The 23,427-nt window shown below is 34.4% G+C and overlaps 2 protein-coding genes across 4 annotated transcripts; one reads left to right on the top strand and one right to left on the bottom strand.

Moving 5' to 3' along the window:
• Positions 1 to 2,995: 2,995 nt before the first annotated feature.
• Positions 2,996 to 9,172, bottom strand: LOC116146348 (transcription factor BIM1). Of its 3 annotated transcripts, none has more exons than XM_031431760.1 (12): positions 8,790 to 9,172; positions 8,199 to 8,585; positions 7,979 to 8,059; positions 6,673 to 7,032; positions 5,963 to 6,053; positions 5,717 to 5,847; positions 5,482 to 5,590; positions 4,585 to 4,654; positions 4,397 to 4,492; positions 3,802 to 4,262; positions 3,539 to 3,668; positions 2,996 to 3,452 (listed from the first exon to the last, which is right to left on the bottom strand). In XM_031431760.1, the coding sequence occupies exons 2-12, from the start codon at positions 8,410 to 8,412 to the stop codon at positions 3,354 to 3,356; spliced, it is 1,842 nt and encodes a 613-aa protein (XP_031287620.1). In that variant the 5' UTR covers positions 8,413 to 8,585; positions 8,790 to 9,172; the 3' UTR covers positions 2,996 to 3,353. The 3 variants fall into 3 exon arrangements, with proteins under 3 accessions (XP_031287620.1, XP_031287622.1, XP_031287621.1); XM_031431762.1 differs by having other exon boundaries at positions 3,802 to 4,259; XM_031431761.1 differs by lacking the exon at positions 8,790 to 9,172 and adding an exon at positions 8,661 to 8,691.
• Positions 9,173 to 20,008: 10,836 nt separating this feature from the next.
• On the top strand, positions 20,009 to 23,156 carry LOC116146318 (phosphatidylinositol 4-kinase gamma 7-like). The gene is made up of 2 exons (XM_031431724.1): positions 20,009 to 20,233; positions 20,894 to 23,156. The coding sequence occupies exon 2, from the start codon at positions 21,114 to 21,116 to the stop codon at positions 22,947 to 22,949; it is 1,836 nt and encodes a 611-aa protein (XP_031287584.1). The 5' UTR covers positions 20,009 to 20,233; positions 20,894 to 21,113; the 3' UTR covers positions 22,950 to 23,156.
• Positions 23,157 to 23,427: the final 271 nt, after the last annotated feature.

Here is a 23,427-nt window from a genome sequence, read left to right as displayed (position 1 = left end):
AAGGCAAATATATTAATATTTTTCAATTGAATATCCTTCAAAAAGTTGTAGTGTGTAGTTGAAACTTGAAATATTTTTATGTATAAACAAAATATGGATTTTGGTTCATTCATTATAAATTATTTTTATATAAAAGAAACTGAAATACTTTTTGAAGTGACATTTTTTTTTTTTTTTTGTTACCGGGGGTGTTCGGACTAGTTTACAGTCTACCGACCCCGCACAAGACTTCCGAAACAAGACAAATCCTTCAATCTGTGACTAACAATATTAGTAATCATTCTTATGATTCGAACTTGAGACCACTTTGAAGTGGCATTTCAATGTAAAATAATTTGAACATGCATAAATCACAATCAAGAAATATATATATATATATAATGAATAATAACTAAAATTATATAAGATTGTATTATCTTACGTATTGATTGTATTCATGGAAGAGAAAAAGGATGAAATTAAAATACTAGAACATGAGTGAAAGGAAACATACTATGTAATGGTAATATATAAAGATTGGATACCTGATTTTGTCAATTGACATATCTTCCCTTTAAAATTACAATAAAGAAAATTATACTGGTTACCATCAACAATAAAAAAGTTTACATAAATTTAAGGCTAAAACTTCGGTTCATATAATATAAGGTTTGAACATATAAAATAACATGTTACTTGGGGGCCTTTTTGGCCCGGCCCGGTGTATGATTTCTGCTGGATCAGATCTTTAATATTATTCTAAGCAGTATTCGTCAACCAAATTATCAAAATCTCATAGGTTTCTTTTGGATCGAGGGATTCTAAATTAATGATTTTGTAAAATCCATAGATTTGGTAAAATCCTTGGTTTGGTTTAAAAAAAAAAAAGTTGAAATCCATGGATTTTGGAAAATCCACCCCCCTCCAGAATCCTTTATTTTTGAGGGCTTTAAAATTTTGCCAAATTCATCCATTTACAAAAAAAAAAGGGATTTTGTTACTACTTAAATTTTTCAATCCTATCCTTATTAATAATTTAATATCCTAGTAATTATCTTTTACCCTAATTAAAAGAAATATATTTATCGTTCTCTCTTTTTGAACTCTTCACCTTTACATCATTAACATCTTAGAGCATACTAGAGACATAATTGGAAACTGATTAGCTATGGCAATAAAGATAGTTAAATGCCTATTTGAAATTGATTTCTTCTTCGATTTAGATGATGAAGCAAAGAAGACATGTTTTGGCTCTTTTGATTCCAGATGCATGATCAGCAATTGATTATGCATTTTTGGACATGGTATTAGTGTATTATATTAACACTAATTTTCTATATATAGCTATGGTTATGTTATATGTTTTAATATGAAATTATTCAACTATTAAATTTTTCATGAATGAATTGATACTATATTATATTAACTTGGAATTCTTTTTGTTTTTTTTTTTTTTTAACCAAATCACAAAAAATCATTAATTATAATTGGATTTCTCTATCAAATACTCCCTCCGTTTTTATATAACCGTCGTTTTAAGCCTCTGTACAGTTTTTAATGTATCAATTTTATCTCTTCTCAAATTGACTTTTTCCTCTGATATTGCACGTGGGAAAATTTTGGGTGCGTTTGGTGTAGTATTTTGGACAGGATTTTGAGGGTAGTATTGGATTGTTGGATAGGGGAGTATTACGAGGTAAATTTGAAAAATTTATGAAAAAGCCCTTAGGTTTACTAATTTAATTAAAGACCCTACTATATAAAATGACAAAAACACCCCCACCACCTGCAGTGTCAGATTCCGGCCGCCACCGCCGGAATCTGGCCGAAAAATTTCGTTACGGCACAGACCGATCGGATCTGTGCCGTAACGCATCATTATGGCCTTTTCCGGCCAGATCCACCACAGATCTGGCCGAAAAAGGCCAGATCTACGGCCTGTTATGGCCGTCGTTTTCGGTCAACGACGGCCATTTCTTTGGCCGTCGCTGACGGCCAGATCGGTGTAATTCCGACCATTTATGGTCGGAATTTAGGCCGTTGTACAGATTCCGGCTATCACCGATGGTGGTTGCCGGAATCTGACAAGTTGGGTTGATGGGGGGGTTTTTGTTAATTTTTTTAAAAAAAATTCAGGGGGCATTTAGTGAAATTAATAACCTTATGGGGTCTAAAAATAATTAAAAAAATAGGGTAATATTTCTGGAATAGTGTGCCAAACATTATTTGGAGAATAGGATTGGGAATATGGATAAAAATAGGGAGCCAAACGCACCCTTTGTTTTTCCCACTGCACACATGTGTGAAATATTGAAAGAGAGAGAGGAGATGTGGGTCATAGAAAAAAGTGGAGAGAGGAGATGAGGGGCAAAGTAGAAAATGAAGATGTGGGTCAGAGAAACATTGAAAGAGAAAAGACAACGTCATTTATTTTGAAAAAAGTTAATACCCTCAAAACGACATTTATAAAGAAACAGAAAGAGTATAATATTAGATCAAAGTTGAATTTTGGTTGGTTTTGGATATCAAGGGTAAAGCTGAAAATTATTTATCAAATCCATAAATTGTATTCATCTAACCAAACATGAGTGCATAAAAATTTGAATCAACAATTCATGGATTTTATATTTAAACCAAACAATAGAATTTATCAAATACATTAATTTTGTAATCCCTCAATCCAAACAAGGCCATAGTTACTGGAGAAGGTACTGAAGGCCTTCTCTAATTTGTTTCTGTCTATTATAACTCTCTTAGAAAACCGTAAGTTCAAATGCATAACCCTGTGAGAAACCAAAAACACTAATTCAGATGTTCCCAGTAAACAATATTTTTGACATGACTTGAGAGAGGATCCTGATTCTTGCTTATACAATTATAAATGTATTTTATACTATACATGATCTATTTTAGCTTATATTGAACTAAGGGCTTTATGCATCACTAAAACTAATAAACTAAGAATGTAAATGAGCAGAATAAGAGAAAGCTGAAATGAGAAAGCTTTTGTGTGTAAAGTACATAACAGTTGGGGTAAAATGCATGGGCATATGCTCCATAACAAGTATTTATAAAAGGAAAAGGTTGAAAAAATCCATATTTCAACCAAACCGTGTTTAGATACATGTCAAATGAATAGAGGAAGCCTTGAATGAAAAAAAAAGAGCTTCTCAACAATTAATAGTAAGGAACCATGTATAATGATTCAACAAATGATACCAATATTTGTTAGGAATTCTGTGCATCCCAACAATTTATATCAAACCCACTACATATACATTCCATCTACCTTTCAACCAGGACCCCCCGAAAATGAATTAATTAAATTACAATAAACTATAATTTTAATACTATGAAATTTCTGAACCTACCTTTTATCTGTTTTTTTGCTTCTTTATTGCTTGATCCGACTCCTCACCGTTTCCACCTCTACAACGAGTGGTTCCTTGATTGCTGGAGGCAACCTTATTTTCCTAAAATTGTAACAAACAATATTGGACTTCAGTTCATAACTCTGCCAAATGGGGATTCATACAAAATATTATGCTTCTGAATGTACCTTAATAATGGATGATGGGTCAATGGCTCTACTATTTGCACGCTTTCCGATATCGATTTGCACTGAAATGCTGGCCTGCGACAAATCAACTCCAGAATTCTGCAGTGCTTGTGTCAGGGTATTTAACAACCTGTTCCATTCAAGTATCACTAATGTTATTGAGCCACAAATCACATTATGTTCTTCAATTTATTTCAAGGGCACCTCAATGTAAGAAATTGAGCCTGATTCACAGAAAGGAAACATATTGAAAAAGAACTCACCCTTGAGAATACACGGTTGAGATGTTTATTGTGCCACTTTCAATACTCAGCTCTTGTTCTTTCAGCTTATTGCCGACAACAGCCCCATCACTTGTACATGATCTAGCATTGCATAGCTGCCCTTGTGGCTGAGATGTTGTGTGCTGCTCTACATCAGTTGTCAACCTAGGTGGAAGTTGAGCGGCCAAACTGCCACTCCTAACCGGAGTGAAGTAGTTTGGCTGAAGCGACGCCATAGGAAAGGGCATTGCTTTATTTGTTATTCCAGGCTGCTGATCCATTGTCTTGAAAGTAGCAGCAGTACTCAAGTCAGATTCTACTTGGTTCTGTGCATTTCCAGGAGTTGCTGGAGAAATCGGTATCTTTTTCTCATCAAACTTGGCAGCAAACACCAATGCAGGACCAGACCCGCCTTGGGAGTGATCAACATAACTTTCAACAGGCTTCTGATTGTTTCTCTGCTGCAAAGAAAGTAGAGAGACAAACTCAAATCAAAATGAAGATAAGGATATGTAAATTAAAATCATATACGGTTAATGTGGTTACATGTCCTAAAATACACAATAGATTTACAGAGGCAAGCATGTGAGTTTACCCATGGCATGAATCTAGCTGTTTCTTGGTTCCATCCTTGGTACGAACCTTCGTACTTGTGTACCTTTTCCTGTAAGAACTGAATGTACTCGATAACCTGCAAAATGATTTTAATGTCTCATCATCCAACAATCAATTTAAAGTGAGCCTTCCAAACAAAAAATAAACTATTATGAGACATGTGCATACCTCAAGCAAGAATGATGCCTTGTCTCTCTTTTGGTCACTGTGAGGAATGAGTTCCCTCAACATCTGAAATCTGCATGATGAATTCTAACTGTTAATACCTGATTGTGTTGACAACCACCTCCAATATTAATTGATCAATCAAAATTGCAACTATTGACAAGATATGCAACAATGCTAACCGGTAGCTTACCAATCAAAACCAGAGTTTGATTAAGTTTTTTCACCAGAGAAATGGATATTTTGCAAAATACTTAGCTAAAACTCTATAATCCAAACAATTATCTGAATATTAAAAGACCACAACTCCTCATTTGGGCATAAATAGCAACCCTTCCAAGGACCTCATAATGAATGTCCATAAGATTTCAAATCATTAGATTGATACAAATATATATATATTTTCATCTTTTAAGAGTTTGAGGCTTAATGGTTGTAATGACAGTGAGGGAGACTGCAAATACCATAAAGCAAGTTCCAAAGAAATGGGACGAATTGGAAGATATTCAACAGACTATTTCCAATGATTTCAGTTCTTTCCTATAACTAAGACCACCGGTTAGAGCAGAACATGAACGAGCAAACCCATAATTACATGGTACAAAGGATCGCCGTCCTAAATTCTACAATGGTTATATTCGAAGTACAGGAAAATGCAAATCTCTTGTGTCAAAACAAACGGGTCCCAGAATGAAAACACAAACTTGCAAGAAAACACAATCTATGAATTCCGGTGTTAGCATCTAATTAGATTAAGAAACTTCAGTTAGAATGTCGCCCAAAAAGAATAACAATTAAGAAAACGAACTTGCATATGAATACTGTAATGTGAAGATCTGCTTAGACTTGAGTTGGAGGGAATTTTAAAAAGATGGCATTGAAAAGGAAGGTTACACTTGCCTGTCATTTATTTTGCTCCTTCTTCGTTGCTCTGTTGCAGAATGTTTTGATCTTGGCGTGTTGGGCTTCTGATCAGTGTTCTTCCCATCAACTTTTACCTTCAATTCCCCTGTACAATTCAGAACCTTTAAATCGCAAGAAAAATGGTAAATGAACTAAAAAGAAACTGGCAAATTATATGTGTTCATAAGAAAGCACAACAGGTTGTCTTGTTTGTGAATTGTGTGAGACTTACCTTTAAGGACAGTAGAAGAGTTCTCTATCTTCAGAGAGTACTCTTCTTCATCGTCTAAATCTTCATCCTGTGTACTATCTTTTGCAGACTTTATTATTTCTAGGAAGCTCTGGCTCTTCAGCCCCGATTGTCTGTTAAAATAACGACATCAATTATTCAATCTTTTATATTCCTCGCCAACTAAATTTGACCCCAAAGCAAAAGTAAAGTTAAAGAGGAAGAAAATGGAGAGAGAAAGTGACTGACTGAGAGGAAGAGAGAGAGCTGAAGCTGTTGCGATGGTGATTGTTGTTAGAAGACGATTGTGACGGCCACTGCCCCACTTTCACTGCCGCTTCTGCCCATGCACAGTAGCCCCAAAAGCTTCGTTAGTTTCAGTTTTTTCCGTTTTTGTCTCTCTAAACTTCACATTATTCAAATTCAACTGGACTAACTAGCCCATAATTCAAGCCCAGTCAATACATACCATCCAAAAAAATCACATTTCCATATTATAAAAAAAAAAAAAAAAAAAAAAAAAAATACAATGCGCAGAGCTACTTTTATAGTTGTTATCAGTTCAGAGTCCAGTTTGAATATATAATCCACAATTCCACAAACTCGTTTTTTCTAAGGAAAAAAAAATTAGTGATGTATTCCACTATGGGTGAAGGCCATATCCAATTACAAATTAGGTCCAAAATATTAATATATCCAGAATAATATTATTCCAATATTTTTAGAATCCAAAAATACTACTATTCCATAATTGCAAGTTTGCATTAAAAAAAAAAAAAGAGAAGATTAAAACATGAAGTAGAAATTGAATAAAATTGAATACCCATGCTTTAACATTAAAATTCCAGTCGTCCACTTTGCATGCAAAAGTCCATGCTAAGTTGATAATGCATGAAATTAATTAGTTAACTATATAAACGTAAAGTGCAGTTATAATATAAGAATTTTTTATTAAATACCTCTTCCATTGGCTCTCTGATCTCCCGCATTCTCCTTCCCTGTCTTTCCCTTCTTGACTGCAGATTCTTCCCACAAAGTGAAACCACTTCCAGTGTAAGAACTGCAGTTAGAATTCTCATCGTTTCTCTCGCTACTACTCGCCCGAGCTACCGTGAATATCGATCCTTCTGGCTTTGGAACTTTCTGATTGAAATACGAAATGTGGCTTATACTGTAAGTCCCAATCCCACCGGGGAGAATATGTTCCACAGAAGTCGGAGGCGGCGCCGGAGGTGGTGGCTTTTCAACACTCGATGATATTTCAACCGTGCTTTCTTCCTTTCCTACTTGTAGAAAATCATGAGTTTTGAGGAAACTACCTGTTCAAGAATCAAAAAGGAAACAATTCATATTCGGAATTCAGAATTCATTTATAATTATGAATATTAATTCTGGATTGGAACATACATGCTGCACAAAGTTGAGGTAAAATTAGATAAATATAAATAAATACATAAATAAAAAGGTTAAAAAGAATTCAAAGATATTTAAATGGCAATACGACAATCACAAGTTGGTAACGAACAAGATATCACACCAGGGTCTTTCATTTTCATTTTCTTTGTCAATGAAAGATCCATACTTTTGTTGCCAAAGTAAAAGTGATGATAGTAAAAATTTGTGATTTTATTTCAGTTTAAATTATTAACCCTAAATTATAGTAATCTCACATCACAATCTAATGATTTAACCGTCCATAAATTCATATAAAAATTAAAAAGAATTACTTATATATTTCATCTCACAATTATATAATTATTATGATTAATTATAAAAAAAAAAAAAATTGAGATTAAGGGCAACAGAAACAAATTTTTGCCAAATTGAGAAAGAAAGGAGCGCGTGCTGTTTCTACAGTGGGAAGCTTAGCATTCTGAATACCATGCGCCGGCATCAGGGCCTGATGTGAATCACGTGACTTGTCAAATCATTGTCTAACTTCTAAAATGGGACCCATTCAATAACCCAATCTGATGGTGCTAATTACTACTAACTGCTAAATCCTTTCCTTTTCGGATTTGGCCCATTACCATCCATGGCCCAGATCCAGTCACGTGCATTAGACAAATCGTGATCGCGTAATAACTATAACATAAATAAAGAATTAAAGATGGAGAGATTTTTGTTTTAATTTTTAATTTTTTTTTTAACCCATAAAAACATTTTAAAAGACAAATATTCAAAAATAATAATAATAATAAACAGAAAAGAACAACCAGGTTATTGGGATCTTAAAAATGGATCGAAAAGAGAGAAGAATTTTACCTTGAGAAGACGGTCTTGGATCTTGTTGGACTGTTGGATGAGTACTGTACAGTGACAGAAAGTCGTGTGTTGGTTTCCTTCCTGTAAAACAACTTCTAAATCACAGTTAAAACATAAAACAAAAAAACAAAAAAAAATTCTGTTTTTGTTATCCATAATGAAAATCAAAACAAAGTTACAAAAGAACTTATTAATTTTGTTTTTCTGTAAAATACCTTACCTTCAGTTCCAAAGGGACGGGATTGAGGAAGCTCCATCTCCAGCTGAATTTTTTTTTCAAAATTCCGTGGAGATTCGGTGAATTCTTTAATTAATTCACTGTTCAGGTGTTGAATTGTTGGAAAATTCAACCGTTGGTTCTCAGATCCGATTTGCATACAAAATTTAGATTCTAACGAGAAAATTCGCGCCTCCGCCTGAGTTCGGAGGCGCATTCACCTTCACGGCTGGCTAAAACTGAATTCTCCGATAAGCAATTGACTTCAGATTCTTGAAGAAGCACCGTCTTGAATTTTCTCAGAGAAAATCTCCTTCACTTACTCACGGTAAAATCTTTCTACGAACAATTCAGCCCAAAAGAAGAATTCTTTATACGTAAAATCATAACCTGCAATCAAAATATACCGAGACAAACACGATGTTCAAGTCAAATTCAACAATTCAAAGAGGTACAGATTCATACCATTCAAATTCGAGTCAAACTTCTCACTCAAACAACAAATTTTTGTCTGTTGAAACATGAAGAAGGCATTAACAAAAAAAATCTGCAAAAGAAGAAATTCAAGCAAATAAACAAAATCCACACACGTACCTTTGATCCGAACAAAACTGATTATTATTAACGTTCAATTCAAACTCGCAAACGCTTCGATGAAAGAAGGAGAATTTAAATAGTGAACTTGAAAGCGGACCAAACCAGAACTTTTTAAAGGCTGGTGGATGGCTCTGTTTGAATTGAGAGATCAGGATTCACAAATGCTGAGGAATCTACTTCGTTTTTCGACTAAATTTTTTTTTTTTTTTCTCTTCTCTCTTTTCAATCACTCTCTCAGACTCTCAGCTTTATTTATAATTTTTCTTTTTTCTTAAAAACTTACAGTGTTGCCAAAGATTTGGCTGTAGGTCGAAGAGAAACTCTCTCTCTCTCTCTCTCTCTCTCTCTCTCTCTCTTTCCCTGTCGCTTTCTCTCTCTATCTGTCTGGTGTGTGTTTTGGTTCAAGATGTTCTGCTTGCTTTCTGTTTCTCCAAAGTATTTCTATTCATTGCTCCCGTTAGATAAAACGGCGTTTCTCTAACGACGTTGCGGCGCTGTTGACGGCGTTAGTTTCCTGATGAAACGGACTCCGTTTGGTCTGTTACGGTGTCACATGGTGGTTTGGGAAACTCACAATCTTTTTATTTGTTTATTTAATATTTTTTGACAATCCCGATTTATATTTTTTATGGTTTTGCTAATCTCGATTCGTAATTTTGTTTCGGAAGTATGGGCCGTCTTCAGCATTTTTAACAGCTTTCAGGATCTACTGACGGGATCCAGTAATATTCCTCATTTTTTAATATTTATTTTTCAAATAATAAAAAATTATAAAAAAACACTAAACACCCATGTCTCCAAAGCCTAAAATTAAAAAAAAAAATTAAAAAAATGTAACCTGAAGAAGAGGCATGACATATGGGATTTGCAGTGGCTCATGAGTACACCACTTGGAAGAAGTACTAGTGTCTTAAAGATTAGTTGTACATATAAGGATCTACACAGCATGTGCTTTGTTAGCCCAACCTATATTAATACAAATCAAACCAACCATCTGAATTGCTACTACGGTGTCGTTTCAGTAAAAGGGATAAATAATCCCTTTTAATTATCAAATTAATTTAATTACGTCACCGTAATAGGACCCGACAATACAAGCAGCGAATTTGACCGCAGAGAAACAGTGACAAAGGGTTTTGTTTTTGTACAGGCAAGTGTAGGCGAAGGCGAAGAGAGAGTATGAGTCACGTGAAAATAGTAAACAGAAAAAGGTTGACTTGTAAACAGTTACCTGTTGACACGGAAAAAGAATTAAGGGGATAATGTTAATACTTACAGGTGATGATTAGAGCACAGATCCCGATTATCTAAGGAAATTAATTAATAAGTTACAGAGCAGAGAGGATGTTGGTGGTAAAGGGAAAAATATCACGTGCTACTACTTGTATTAACTGAAATGTACTGTACTAGGAGTAGTCATCTATTCTGTGAATGCGGATTTAGCTTTGCGGGAAACGCGGGACTTTCTCCATCTCATTTAGCTCCCCCATGTGCCTTCTTAACCCCTTTTTCTTCATTTATCTTTTTCTTGTTCTAAATGATATTTATTATTATTATTTTTTATCATTAAGGTGTCTAAATCAGTTTAAACGTATATCTCAATTAATCTATTAGATTTTAAAATTATTAATCAGATAATAATCTCAATGGCAATTTTTATTAATGTTTGTAAGATTTGAATTTAAAAACTTATAAAACTTCTTTCGTCATAGTGATACAAATGATGCAATATTATCTCGAATGATTGAACGTAAAACATTAGTAAAATTTTCAACTGAATTATAAAACTTGTAGAGATCCAAATTAGTACCAACGCTTTGACGTTAAAAGAGAAAAAATGGAGGAGTAAATGAAATTAGATACCACAATAGTCCTTATCATAAAAATATATATAAATGATTCTCAATGTATCAACTTGTGAAATGTTGTAACAAACGCTTTAAATATCTTGTCTGATATAATATAAAGTTTTTCAATTACAACAGCATAGACAAGCATTAAATAAATTATTAACATCGATTCATTATTGAGAGTTATAGCAAAGACTTTATTGCATAAAGCCAAATGAGTAGAGCCAAAACGAAGATGACTCAGACAAAGTTAATTTATTTAGCTACTATCAGAATGTGATGAATTAACAATGTAAGTTTATTTTAATTTGTTGTCATAGATTTTAAATTTCTTTTTAATTCTCTATTTCTAGTTGTCTTTTTTTTTTTTATTTTAAATATTGAATCTTAATTAATATCGTACTCTAAAAACATATGGGTTTTTTCTTTCTTTTTTTTAATTCAAACAATCATGGTTTAGCATTCACACTATGGTGCATGAATGCAATAGAAACAGCTTGGCGTGACAATATCTTTTTTCCTTGTAATGTTATATTATATGATATTAATTAATTAATTAAAATTGGCAGAACATGGCTCTCCATTAAAAAATTGTACCATGTTCTAATATTCTACTTCCATTGAGTTTAATATTCTTAAGAAAATTCTTAGAAGCCGTTCATTCATGTAATTATTTTTGATCAAATTTTAAGCTACAAAAATTCATCATATATTAGATATGATACATATTTAGGGGACATGTATTAGGCATCTAATGTGACCAATATATATAATAATTTTGTGTGAAGAGAGGTGATGACCATGTGACTCCTTTACATGAAATTCAATTTCTTAAGAAAATTCCAAAACGTGGTAGATGTTGTGACTTTCCTATTCAAGTACATTGATTGTGAAATGACGTTTGCGATGTTGGGGTCATTTTTATGTCAAAAATTATATAGTTTTTTTTTTTCCCAAGTGTCTAATTGATTGTGCCAAGGCTCTGTTTATATAAAAATAAAATTAATTTAGATTATAATTGTTAATTAATTGAAAGAGCTTTCTCCTAATCACATGAACAAGATATGGATTTGAATGGACAAACGAAACCCCACATGGACTGCACTTGTTTGAGAGTCGTTACTATGTCTACATACTGTCTTATCTTAAATAATATTACTTATTGTTAACCACCATCAACTAATTAATTAAATTGATTCAACTATTTAATATTTAATGATTCCAATTTTACGCCATTTATTTTTCTATATGAAAGTGGTCCATCAACATTACACATAACTTTGAATTTTCAACAATTCCGAAATTGGCCGGTTGTTAACTTGTTATCCATATGCCAAATACAAAGAAAACAAAAAAACATTTGAAAGGTTTATTTATAAATGCATGACCCATGCGTTAAAAAGTTTATTATAAATTATAATTTAATTAATAATATTTAGTTAAAAATACCCAGAAAATACTGTAGAAAGAAACTACGAGGGGTGAATAATGGTGACAGAGGGAGAAAGAAATGTCTGTAACGTGAAAAGCGATGTGAAGTCATTTTCATGTTTGTCGTCACAGAAGGAAGAGGTGGGCCACGTGAGTTGACCCCGCAACTCACGTGCAAATTTACAAAAGGACATCCCAAATTGACACCCACGCTTTGGATGGGCCAGCCCAACCAACCAACCCTACTTAGCTCTGGGTCCCAATCATCCATCTCCAGGAAACCTATGATTTCCTAGGCAATCAAAATTAAATAAATAATTACCCTAAGTTTTTCTTTTTCACCTTCCTTTATTAAGTTACTAAGAGTTAGAGTAATGGTGATTTTATAAGGTTCACAAGTTTTGACATTTCAGACCTAAGATTATCCATTAATTAATACCATATTCGAATCTAAATTAATTATTGAAGAGACATATTAAATAATAGTCACAAAGTAGACTACCACAATGAATAATGTTTTTACAAATATAAAATAATACTAATTTAAGGGAATGACATGTTTTAAACTCTTGATTCATTAAACAACTAGACGTAAAGTAAAATAAATATTCCAACTCAAACAAGAGGTTCATGTACACAGATAATATTGCTTTTCCTTTTTCCAATTTTTTAGTGTCATCAATAATACAATTGCCTAAAGTCATTTCATATTTCCTTTAATGAAACATACATTTAGCTTTGTGTTAAAATATTCATGCCGTAGTCCGTTAAATGAAAATTAACGAAGTATAAAATTGTTTATCCAATCACAATGTAACACAAAAGACAAAGTAAAATAGTAGAAAGAAAGAAAACGCAAGCGCGGAAACGGCGGAAGCGGAAGCCAAACAGTTGTCGTTTGATATAATCAGAGTTTTCCCCTGTAACATGGACATTCCCTTCTTAAGGAATCCGTTTAGGGATCAGTTAACTAATACTTTTTAGTTTTTATTCCTTTTCTTCGGATTAATCGCTTTAATAATTTTATTTAAACTTTTGATTAACGACAGCTGTCAGTTTCTCCGTGGAATCCGCTCTCCATCACGTGATTAAAAATGTCTGCCTACCACATCGTCACGCCTCCCAAATCACGTGGCCAACTCACGGAACCAATTCATCTGGGCCCCAACCAATATTACGCGATCCCGTTTTTCATTTTTTTAATTTAATTAAAAGTGGTTTTAGAGAGTGGAAAGGTGGTTTTACTAATAATTAAAGAAATCTCCCGTTTTTGTTTTTATAAATTCTTAAGTTTTCTTGTCACATCAACTCTAACTTTTTTTTTTTTCCCCGTATATTTATGTTTTCTCTAACTTTGAATTCAAATTTCTTATATTTTAATAATTGGATATGATAAATTAAAAAATATGTTTAGATGGGTTTAAATTTGACGAACCTTCGTCAAGGAGATTTAAAAATAATTGTTTTTTTTTTAATTTAAAAATAATGTGTTAGGATTAGGCAAAAGTCATGTGAAGTGCATACATTGAAGAGTTATTGAGGTGACGGGACCCCTCTTTCTTCTGTTACTGTGATAGGGGTGGTTTGTTTGTTCATTGTATGGAAAATACGTGGGCGTACATAGGGCATGTGAGTATGGGGAAGCAGCTCACGTGCGTCCATCCCCTGCCGTTCATCCTCTTGATTGATACAAGTATTTAGAAAATTATAACAGTACTGTTAGTTGCAGGAAAAAAGTCTTTAACAAGTTGGTGGTATTACTTTCATTCAATAAATTATTATTATTAATTGAGTAATTTTTAGAATTAAGTAAATATAATGATGATTTTAGATGATTGAGATAGTGACTTTTAAAATAGATTAATCACATTAATAAATAATACTGTATATGTATGATACATTTGTAAAATATATGTTTCGGTTAATTTAGTTTTATAATAAATTATATATTAGTTTATTAAATAATTATCATACATTTATTTTAAATTAAAATGAACGATGTAGGCTATTCCTAATTGATGTGTGGTATATAAGTAAATAAAAGGAAATTGTTAACAGGAGCATGGGCATGACTTGGGATTTTGTAGGAAGAGAAGAACAACAATAAGAATACGTGAGAGCACGTGCTGGTAGACTAGGCGGTGGCGTCTTTCTCTTTCTCGTGACGGTGTCACGTGGGGAAGGGAAACTAGACCCCACAAAATTATAATAAAATAAAAAAAAAAATCCACTTAGTGGGGGCATGTGCACTCCTTTCCCAAGTGACCTGTCGTTTATGGGTCAATTTATTTTTGAAAGTGAAAGGGGTTAAGGGGTACACATGCTGACGTGTCAGTCTCACGTGCTTAACTCGCGTGTTACCATGTCTCCTTTTTTGGCTGGTCCTAACCTGTGAAACGTGGCCCCATCTCGTGTGGGACAAGTGTCTCGTTCGACTGTGGCAGCTTAGATTCGCAAGTTCCAATGCCTCGTGGATCCATTCTTGTTTTTGCTTTCAATTGATTTTTGGAAGTACTTTTGGCTGTTTTTAAAAACACAAAAGCACATTGAGGTCACTTATGCTCAAGGAACACCTGGTGGTCCATTTTCATAGCACATGATGCTTGCTCCCGCACAAGTTTGTGAATTCTGATTCCTTTTGGATAAACTTTGAATTTAGACCTTCATGGGCTTGGTAATTTCGGGTTCAGATTGGGTTTGTTTTAGTCCAGTCCAAGCCCATTACAATTTTGCAAATTGGGCTTGTCTCAGCTTTGATTTTAGGCAGACATTGAAGAGTCCTCTATCTCATCTGCAACACAACAAGTACCCAAACCAAATAAAGGTCAGCTCTCAACAACCCAATAATTACAGTTTTTCAATCAAATTGAAGAAATAACTCAGAATAAAATCTTATACTAAGAGAAATAAATATAATTTATTATCAAAGCAAAGACAGGAACTTAGTTGACAAGTGTTACAACAATACTTTCATATTATTGTATTGATTTCTAAATTGTTTTTTCGTTATTTGATGACGAGATAATTTTTAAGTTGCATTCATGACATTATATTGGTCCACCATACTTTAATTGGGCTGAAATAGTACACAATCTTAGGTGGACATGTTAAAACTAGTATGCAATTCGTTTGTTCTAATGGGAAAATGCATGAATCATCTTATTATAACTATTTTATTAAGGGTGGACGGGTTCGGGCATCTGCCCAAATTCAAAGAAATCGGAACCTGAAACATAGGTTCCGGTTTTGGGTACACCCATTAATTTAAATAACCCCCTACTTTTAAAAAATGACAAATAAACTCTCTAAAAATTAAATATATCCTAACAGTTTATAAAAATTACAATTTAGTCATGGTTCTTACTTGGGTATCCGAATGTTAGTTCTGATTCCGGTTCCACCAGCCGGTTCCTAATTTCTAAAATCGAAACCTACCCTATAAAGGCTGGTTTTAAGGAGGAATCGAAACTAGAACCCTAGGTACCTGTCAGTTCTGATTCCAGCTGGTTTTTTTGCACACTCCTATATTTTATTATTATTTTTATACTGTGAGTCCCAGTCATATTGTTCCTTGTAATTTTAACTCTTTTCCATTTCTCTCGGTGTAAAATACAAAAACTTTACTGGAAAATACTGTTTTCCAGAACATGCTTTGTCAATTCCCTAGGTCCTAGTTCAAATAGGGAATTAAACTCCATACTTTGGCCGAACTTAGCCTGTTTTTAGCTTTATCAATCCTTCTAATGAAGTAAAATTTTATCAGAGATCCCGTACCCTCAATTTCAACAAGATATGATTGGCAAAAGAGGTAAACATCATTTGAAACAAAATTTTGGAGCTAAGTTGGAAGTATCAAACTATAATTTACTAGTGGAAAAAGAAACTATAAACTATATGAAGATGATATTTTGAAATGATGGAAAAGATTTAAAATCATAAACCTAACCCTTATCTACTCATATTTAACTCACAATTTGGGGTCTACCTGTCCCTTTGATGCCATACACTTTCATGACTTTATTCTTCTCAACTTAAAATGCCAGTCATTTTCTCTCTTGACTCTAATCACTTTGCTTACATATTGAAGATGAATTAGATAACTAAAGAACGAATGGAAATAAAAAAGTGAAGGAGAAGATGATGATATTTCTCTTTTTTTCTGTCTCATCATGGGGCCAGTTTACTGAATACATCTCAATATTGATATTTTACCTACTTGGCAACTTGTCAATTGTTAAATTAGTATATGAAACAGTTTTTAGATATCATCTATTGTAAGTTATTGACAAATATTATTATTCTCATATCTTAAGACCATCAAAATATGTTATCTTATGGTCGATAAGATAAAAAATGAAGTTAAACCTGTTAACCATTCTCTTGAGCTAGAGAGAATATTTAATCTTTTTTCTCCTTTTATCGTCAAGAAAAGAAAAGAAAACAAAATTAACAAACTTTACTTTTAAAGGTTCAATTAACGTGTATTGTACAATGTTCTGAAACCCTACCGAGGGTGTCACCTAGCCAAGAGGTCAGGTCTTAGGTTGATCGGTCTGACAGGTTAAACCAGCGGTCTTATCGGTGATCTAGTAACTTTGAAATCTTGTAAAAACACCCCTAAAAAATGTACATAAGTTCTTGTAGGTTTGAAATCTAGTAAATACACCCCTATGATCTGTTTGGGTTTTGATTTTTCTAACCAAATCTTGGTTGATTCCAACAGTCAAAATTCAATCCGACACCACTACCTGAACCACCGTTCTCCACTTTACAAAACCTCTCTAACGTCAAAACTTGGTAGGTCCTTGTTCGTCGGTCGTGACTCGCTCGTGATTGGGTTGATTTATCCGGCCAAATTTTGGTTGATTCTGGTGTCCAAAATTCAATCGACACCACCGCCTGAACCATTGACCTTCACTTTATAAAATCCCTTTAACCCTGACCCTTGGTAGGTCCCCCGTTCGTTAGCCGTGACTCGTGTATTGGATTGATTTTTTCGGTCAATTTCTGATTGATTTTGGCGTTCGAAATTCAATTCAACACCACTTCTTGAACCACCGGCTTCTACTCTACAAAACCTCTATAACCCCAACACTTTGTAGCCTTTGTTCTCTAACGATCAAGTTAGAGATTTTGTGAACAATTGAAAATGGTAATCTGGACTAGAGAGGGTGCCAGCCACCGGTCGGATCAACCAGTCTGGTCCGATTTTCAGAACACTAGTATTGTGAGGCACAAGCTAAAAATATTAAGATTATCAATAATTAAGTATTTAATTAACTATTTTAAAGAATATATTTTAAAAATTAAAATAGTACGAAGATAATATCGAGTACGAACTATTTTTTATATATTAATTTTTAATTTGGAAGTTAAACTAATTTCACTTTCCAAACCATCAAAACCCTTTTGATAGTTTCTTGATTGAAAATCCTTCCAACATATAAAATTAATATAAAATAATGTACTAAAAATTAAAATCGTTCTTTCATAAAATGGGGAAAAGTGTGCTCATCCTTTTGAGTTGTTCGAGAGGGTGAGGGATTTGCATCCATGAAAAGCTCGGAAAATGACAATTTAACCCATGTCCGAAGAATCATTCAAGTTAAATTCCCACAATAACCCTTGAGATGTAACTTTCATGTTCCCAAGGTCAGGTGAGTTGGTAAACTTGCAATTTTGTTTGATTGATTGGTCGCTTGTGGTTGTGGTAAAACACTTGTTTTTACTTCTGGTCTGCCCGGTTCACAGGAAGCAGGTGTTGCTCTGTTTATTGTTTAGCGGTGACATTGCCACCTACTCCACCAATCAGTTTCTTGCACGTCATTGCCACTTGTCGTCCGTACATATGCTGATGATTGCATCTTCTGATTTGATCGGACGGCTTTCATTTTGGGTGTTCAGTAANTTTTTCTGTCTTATCATGGGGCCAGTTTTCTGAATATCATCTCAGTATTGATATTTTACCAACTTGCAACGCGTCAATTGTTAAATTGTTATATGAAACAGTTTTTAGATATTATTCTCATATCTTAAGACCATCAAAATATGTTATCTTATGGTCGATAAGATAAAAAATGAAGTTAAACCTGTTAACCATTCTCCTGAGCTAGAGAGAATATTTAATCTTTTTTCTCCTTTTATCGTCAAGAAAAGAAAACAAAATTAACAAACTTTATTTTTAAAGGTTCAGTTAACGTGTATTGTACAGTGTTCTAAAACCCAACCCAGGGTGTCACCCAGCCAAGAGGAGGTGTCTTATCGGTAATCTAGTAACTTTGAAATCTTGTAAAAACACCACTAAAAAATACGCATTAGTCCTTATAGGTTTGAAATCTAGTAAATATACCCCTATGATTTGTTTGGGTTTTGATTTTTCCAACCAAATTTTGGCTAATTCCAACAGTCAAAATTCAATCAGACACCACTGTCTAAACCACTGTCCTCCACTTTACAAAACCCCTCTAACCCTCTAACGTCAAAACTTGATAGGTCCTCGTTCGTCGGTTGTGACTCGCGTATACCACTGTGATTGGGTTGATTTTTCCGGACAAATTTTGGTTGATTTCGGCGTCCAAAATTTAATCTGACACCATCACCTAAACCATTGGCCTTCACTCTACAAAATCCCTTTAACCTCGACACTTGTAGGTCCCTCTTTCGCTGGCCGTGACTCGCGTATTGAGTTGATTTTTTCAGTCAATTTCTGACTGATTTTGGCGTCTGAAATTCAATTTGACACCACTCCTTGAACCACCAGCTTCCACTCTATAAAACCTTTCCAACCCCAACACTTGGTAGCCTTTGTTCTTTGGCGATCAAGTTAGAGATTTTGTGAACAATTGAAAATGGTAATTTGGTCCAAAAAGAGCGTCAATCACCGGTCGGATCAACCAGTCTAGTCCGATTTTCAGAACACTAGTATTGTAAGGCACGAGCTAAAAATATTAAGATTATCAATAATTAAGTATTTATTTAACAATTTTAAAGAATATATTTAAAAAATTAAAATAGTACAAAGATAATATTGAGTACGAACTATTTTTTATATATTAATTTTTAATTTGGAAGTTAAACTAATTTCACTTCCCAAACCACCAAAACCCTTTTGATAGTTTCTTGATTGAAAATCCTTCCAACATATAAAATAAATTTAAATTAATATAAAATAATGTACTAAAAATTAAAATCTTTCTATCATAAAATGGGGAAAAGTGTGCTCATCCTTTTGAGTTGTTCGAGAGGGTGAGGGATTTGCATCCATGAAAAGCTCAGAAAATGACAATTTAACCCATGTCCGAAGAATCATTCAAGTTAAATTCCCACAATAACCCTTGAGATGTAACTTTCATGCTCCCAAGGTCAGGTAAGTTGGTAAACTTGCAATTTTGTTTGATTGATTGGTCGCTTTTGGTTGTGGGTAAAACACTTGTATTTACTTCTGGTCTGCCCGGTTCACAGGAAGCAGGTGTTGCTCTGTTTACTGTTTAGCGGTGACATTGCCACCTACTCCACCAATCAGTTTCTTGCACGTCATTGCCACTCGTCGTCCGTACATATGCTGATGATTGCATCTTCTGATTTGATCGGACGGCTTTCATTTTGGGTGTTCAGCTATAAAACGTGGTGTACTAAATTGACCAACCAGGACTGAAGTACAAGTTTATTGACCATCAAAGACAGAAAATTTTATTTCTTCTAAATTAATTTTGAAAATTATAAGGCATTCCTTTTCATTGTTTCTCCCTCATAAATGTTGGTATATAGATAAACAAATTCAAATAAAAATTTCTTTAATTATTCTAATAATTATATACTCAAGAGTCAAAAGTTGTCAAAGGCAGGTCTTTTGTAGTAAATTCCTAAGAAAACTGTCAAATGCTCTTCCTCAATTCTCATGTGAAACCCGTACAAAAAACACTTTAAAAAGAAACATTCTCAGCAGAATCCACAACAGAGACGAGAGAAAGAAAGAAAGCGAGAGAGAGAAGGACTTGAGGCTCAGTGTTTGGTTTCAGAGTTTACTCTCTTCAACTCGTAGCCATTGGACTCTTACTGTTGATCTTTCAAACTTCCTTCTTCCTGTGATCATCACTTCCTCATCAACGGTCCTGATTCTCTCTTCTCTCTCTGATCTTCCTCAAGATTCTCTCAAGTTCGGTGAGTTTTCCTTCTAAAACGATTTGATTCAATGCTTTCTTCTTCTTGCATGACTTTGTTTTATCTGTTTTTTGCATTCTTATTTTTTACTCTTCAAAGCTCTTTTTCTTTTTCGTAATTTGATAACAAGCAAAAGTGAGTCCTTTTATGCGTTCTTCAGATGTACTGTTGGCCGTTTGGTTAACAAGAAAATATGTAAAAGGAAAAGAGGATGGAAGAAAGAAAGAAAGAAAGAAAGGGTTTGAAATCTTTAAATTAAACTAGTTACTTTTTTGCTGTTCAGTGTCTAATAAAATGAGAGGACCTACTCAATACAGGCTGTATGGCTTTTATCAGCCGAGTAAAGTATTAAATTTGGATTCCGATTCTCTGTTAGGCCCTTAATTTTCTCAACGACCAAACAGATTTATATACAAATTAGTACTTGATACAAGTACTGAAGATACTGTTATAGTATGTGTAAAAACTGTGTTGTTTCCTTCTCTTTTCTTTTCTTTATATATATATATATATCGATATTTTATGATGATCGTTTATTTCTTTAATTGAATTCAGAAATTTATTTTTCTGCATGAAGGTCGTTTCATTTTGTTCCAAAGTTGGAATTTGTATTTATGTAATTATGTCTTGAAGTTTGCTGATTTTGTTTCTAATATGCAGGTTGTTTACGGAGCCATTGGTTATTTCTTCATGACTTGGATGTGAATGATTGTGAATTGGTGACTGGCTGGTGGTTCCATTGATAGTTTGATGATTGATCGGCACACATATATCTCCCTCTTTCAATTGGTGTCGGGCTCTGGCACCTGCTTAAGGAGGAAGAAGAATCTCTACCGTGCCATCACAGTTCTTGCTGACTTTGAAAACTACAGGTTTTCTGATGTCTCAGAATTTTGGAAGTCCTGTTCAGACGCAGATGGCTGTTTCGGTTTTTAACAGTCCTTGCAATGTAGAGTACCATTGGGACTTAAGAGCAAAATCTGCGGGGACAAGGCGAGTGTTTGTACAGACTGACGATGGGTGTGTTTTGGGAATGGAGTTGAATAGGAATGACAATGCTCGCACAGTGAAGAGAAGGCTGCAGCTTGCGCTTAATGTACCTACTGATGAGAGCTCCTTGACATTTGGAGATCTTACTCTCAATAATGACCTTAGCGCCATTCGAAATGATTCTCCTCTTCTTCTGACTAGGAATGCCATGCATCGGAGCTCATCAACTCCATGTCTTTCACCTACTGGAAAGGACCAACAACAAAGGGATCAGAGTGGTCCAATTGAGATATTAGGGAGCTTGAGTTCCTTCCCTAGGACAAATGAACTTATTAAGGAAATTGTTAAGGCTATCAAGAATGGTGTTGATCCCATCCCTATCCATAGTGGGCTTGGCGGTGCTTACTTCTTCAGAAACTGCAAAGGTGACAATCTTGCTATTGTTAAGCCAACTGATGAGGAACCTTTTGCACCAAATAATCCAAAAGGCTTTGTAGGGAAAGCTCTTGGGCAGCCAGGCCTGAAAGGATCAGTGAGAGTTGGTGAAACAGGATTTCGAGAAGTAGCTGCCTACCTTTTGGACTACAATCACTTTGCTAATGTGCCTGCAACTGTTCTTGTGAAAGTTACACACTCTATTTTTAATCTTAATGATGGTGTAATGGGAAATAAGCTTCAGAAGAGGGAGAAAGTTAGCAAGATTGCATCTCTTCAGCAGTTCATGCCTCATGACTTTGATGCTGGTGACTATGGAACCTCAAGCTTTCCTGTTGGTGCAATACATAGAATAGGGATATTGGATATAAGAATCTTTAACACTGATAGGCATGGTGGAAACCTTTTAGTGAGGAAACTTGACGGTGTTGGGAGATTTGGAAAAGTGGAGCTCATTCCAATTGATCATGGCCTTTGCCTGCCAGAGAGCTTGGAAGACCCATACTTCGAGTGGATTCATTGGCCTCAGGCTTCAATTCCTTTCTCTGAGGATGAGCTTGAGTATATAAAAAAATTAGATCCTCTTCACGATTCTGAGATGCTACGAAAGGAACTGCCCATGATTCGGGAGGGATGTCTCCGGGTTTTGGTAGTCTGCACTGTATTCCTTCAGGAAGCAGCTGCTTTTGGACTCTGCCTTTCTGAGATTGGTGAGATGATGAGTAGAGAATTTAGTTCTGAAGAGGAGGAACCAAGTGAGCTCGAGGTTGTATGCCTTGAGGCTCGGAGGATCATGGCTGAGGGGGAATTATCATTCTCTGGTGATGATGGAAGAGAGGAAGAGTGTCTGTTTGATCTAGATTGTGAAGATGCAGAGTTTGAGAATGGAGACTTTACATCTAAACTAGAGAATCTTGAAGAAGAAGAAGTTCTGGTGGATGAAAAACCAGTTGAGGCAAAAGGAATCACACAATGGAACTGGCTTCAAATAGCCCCCAAGTTGTCCCAGCCTGTGAACAAAGTTAACATCCGTGAGAGAAGCCCGCCTCACCTTGATGCAAAAGTAGAAGAAAATCAACTGATGGGTTCCTTATCTGAGAGCGTAAGTAGCGCAAATGACCGGCTATCCAGTACCAAAAGTTTTGTGAAGCTTGCTGATATGAAGGAAGAAGAATGGAATGTGTTTCTTGAAAAGTTTAAGGAGCTTCTTCACCCTGCCTTCACCCAAAGAAGGTGCACAACTATCGGGTGGAGACAGAGACAGAGGCTTGGAACTTCATGCAAGTTCTGAAATTAGTTTAAGCTTTTGTGTTAAGTAAAAAAAACGAGTGAAGAATAAAATGTAGTACTAGTTGTTCCAAAAGTAAGGATTTGTAGGCTTTCTTTGTAGAATCATATTTCCTGGAAGAGGAATCAATAGTTAACTGTAGCCTAAAGGTGTAAATCTTGGGATCAAAGGTTCAGTAATCAAATAAAAAAATTACATTCAAGTTCTTTTCTTTGTGTTTTGCATTGAGCTGTTTTAGCCTTAAATTTGAAAAGCATTCTAAATTTAATGTTTTTCGACAAGTAATTCAAACATTGTTTCGTTTTATTCTTAAAATATAAGAAAAGACAAAAAAAACAAAGACTATATGAAAGCGACTTAACAACTTGCATTAATGTTATCTATTATACAAGGATTACTTTAAAAGAGATTAGCGTATTTTTTATTTTTACTGGCGTCAGGCCTGACGTAGTGTGAGTCCAAAGAGAAGAAACTGATTCTA

This window comes from Pistacia vera, unplaced genomic scaffold, assembly GCF_008641045.1.
Source record: "Pistacia vera cultivar Batoury unplaced genomic scaffold, PisVer_v2 Contig476, whole genome shotgun sequence".
In the NCBI taxonomy this organism is placed as follows: Eukaryota; Viridiplantae; Streptophyta; class Magnoliopsida; order Sapindales; family Anacardiaceae; genus Pistacia; species Pistacia vera.
This window is presented reverse-complemented; position numbering and strand designations above follow the sequence as displayed.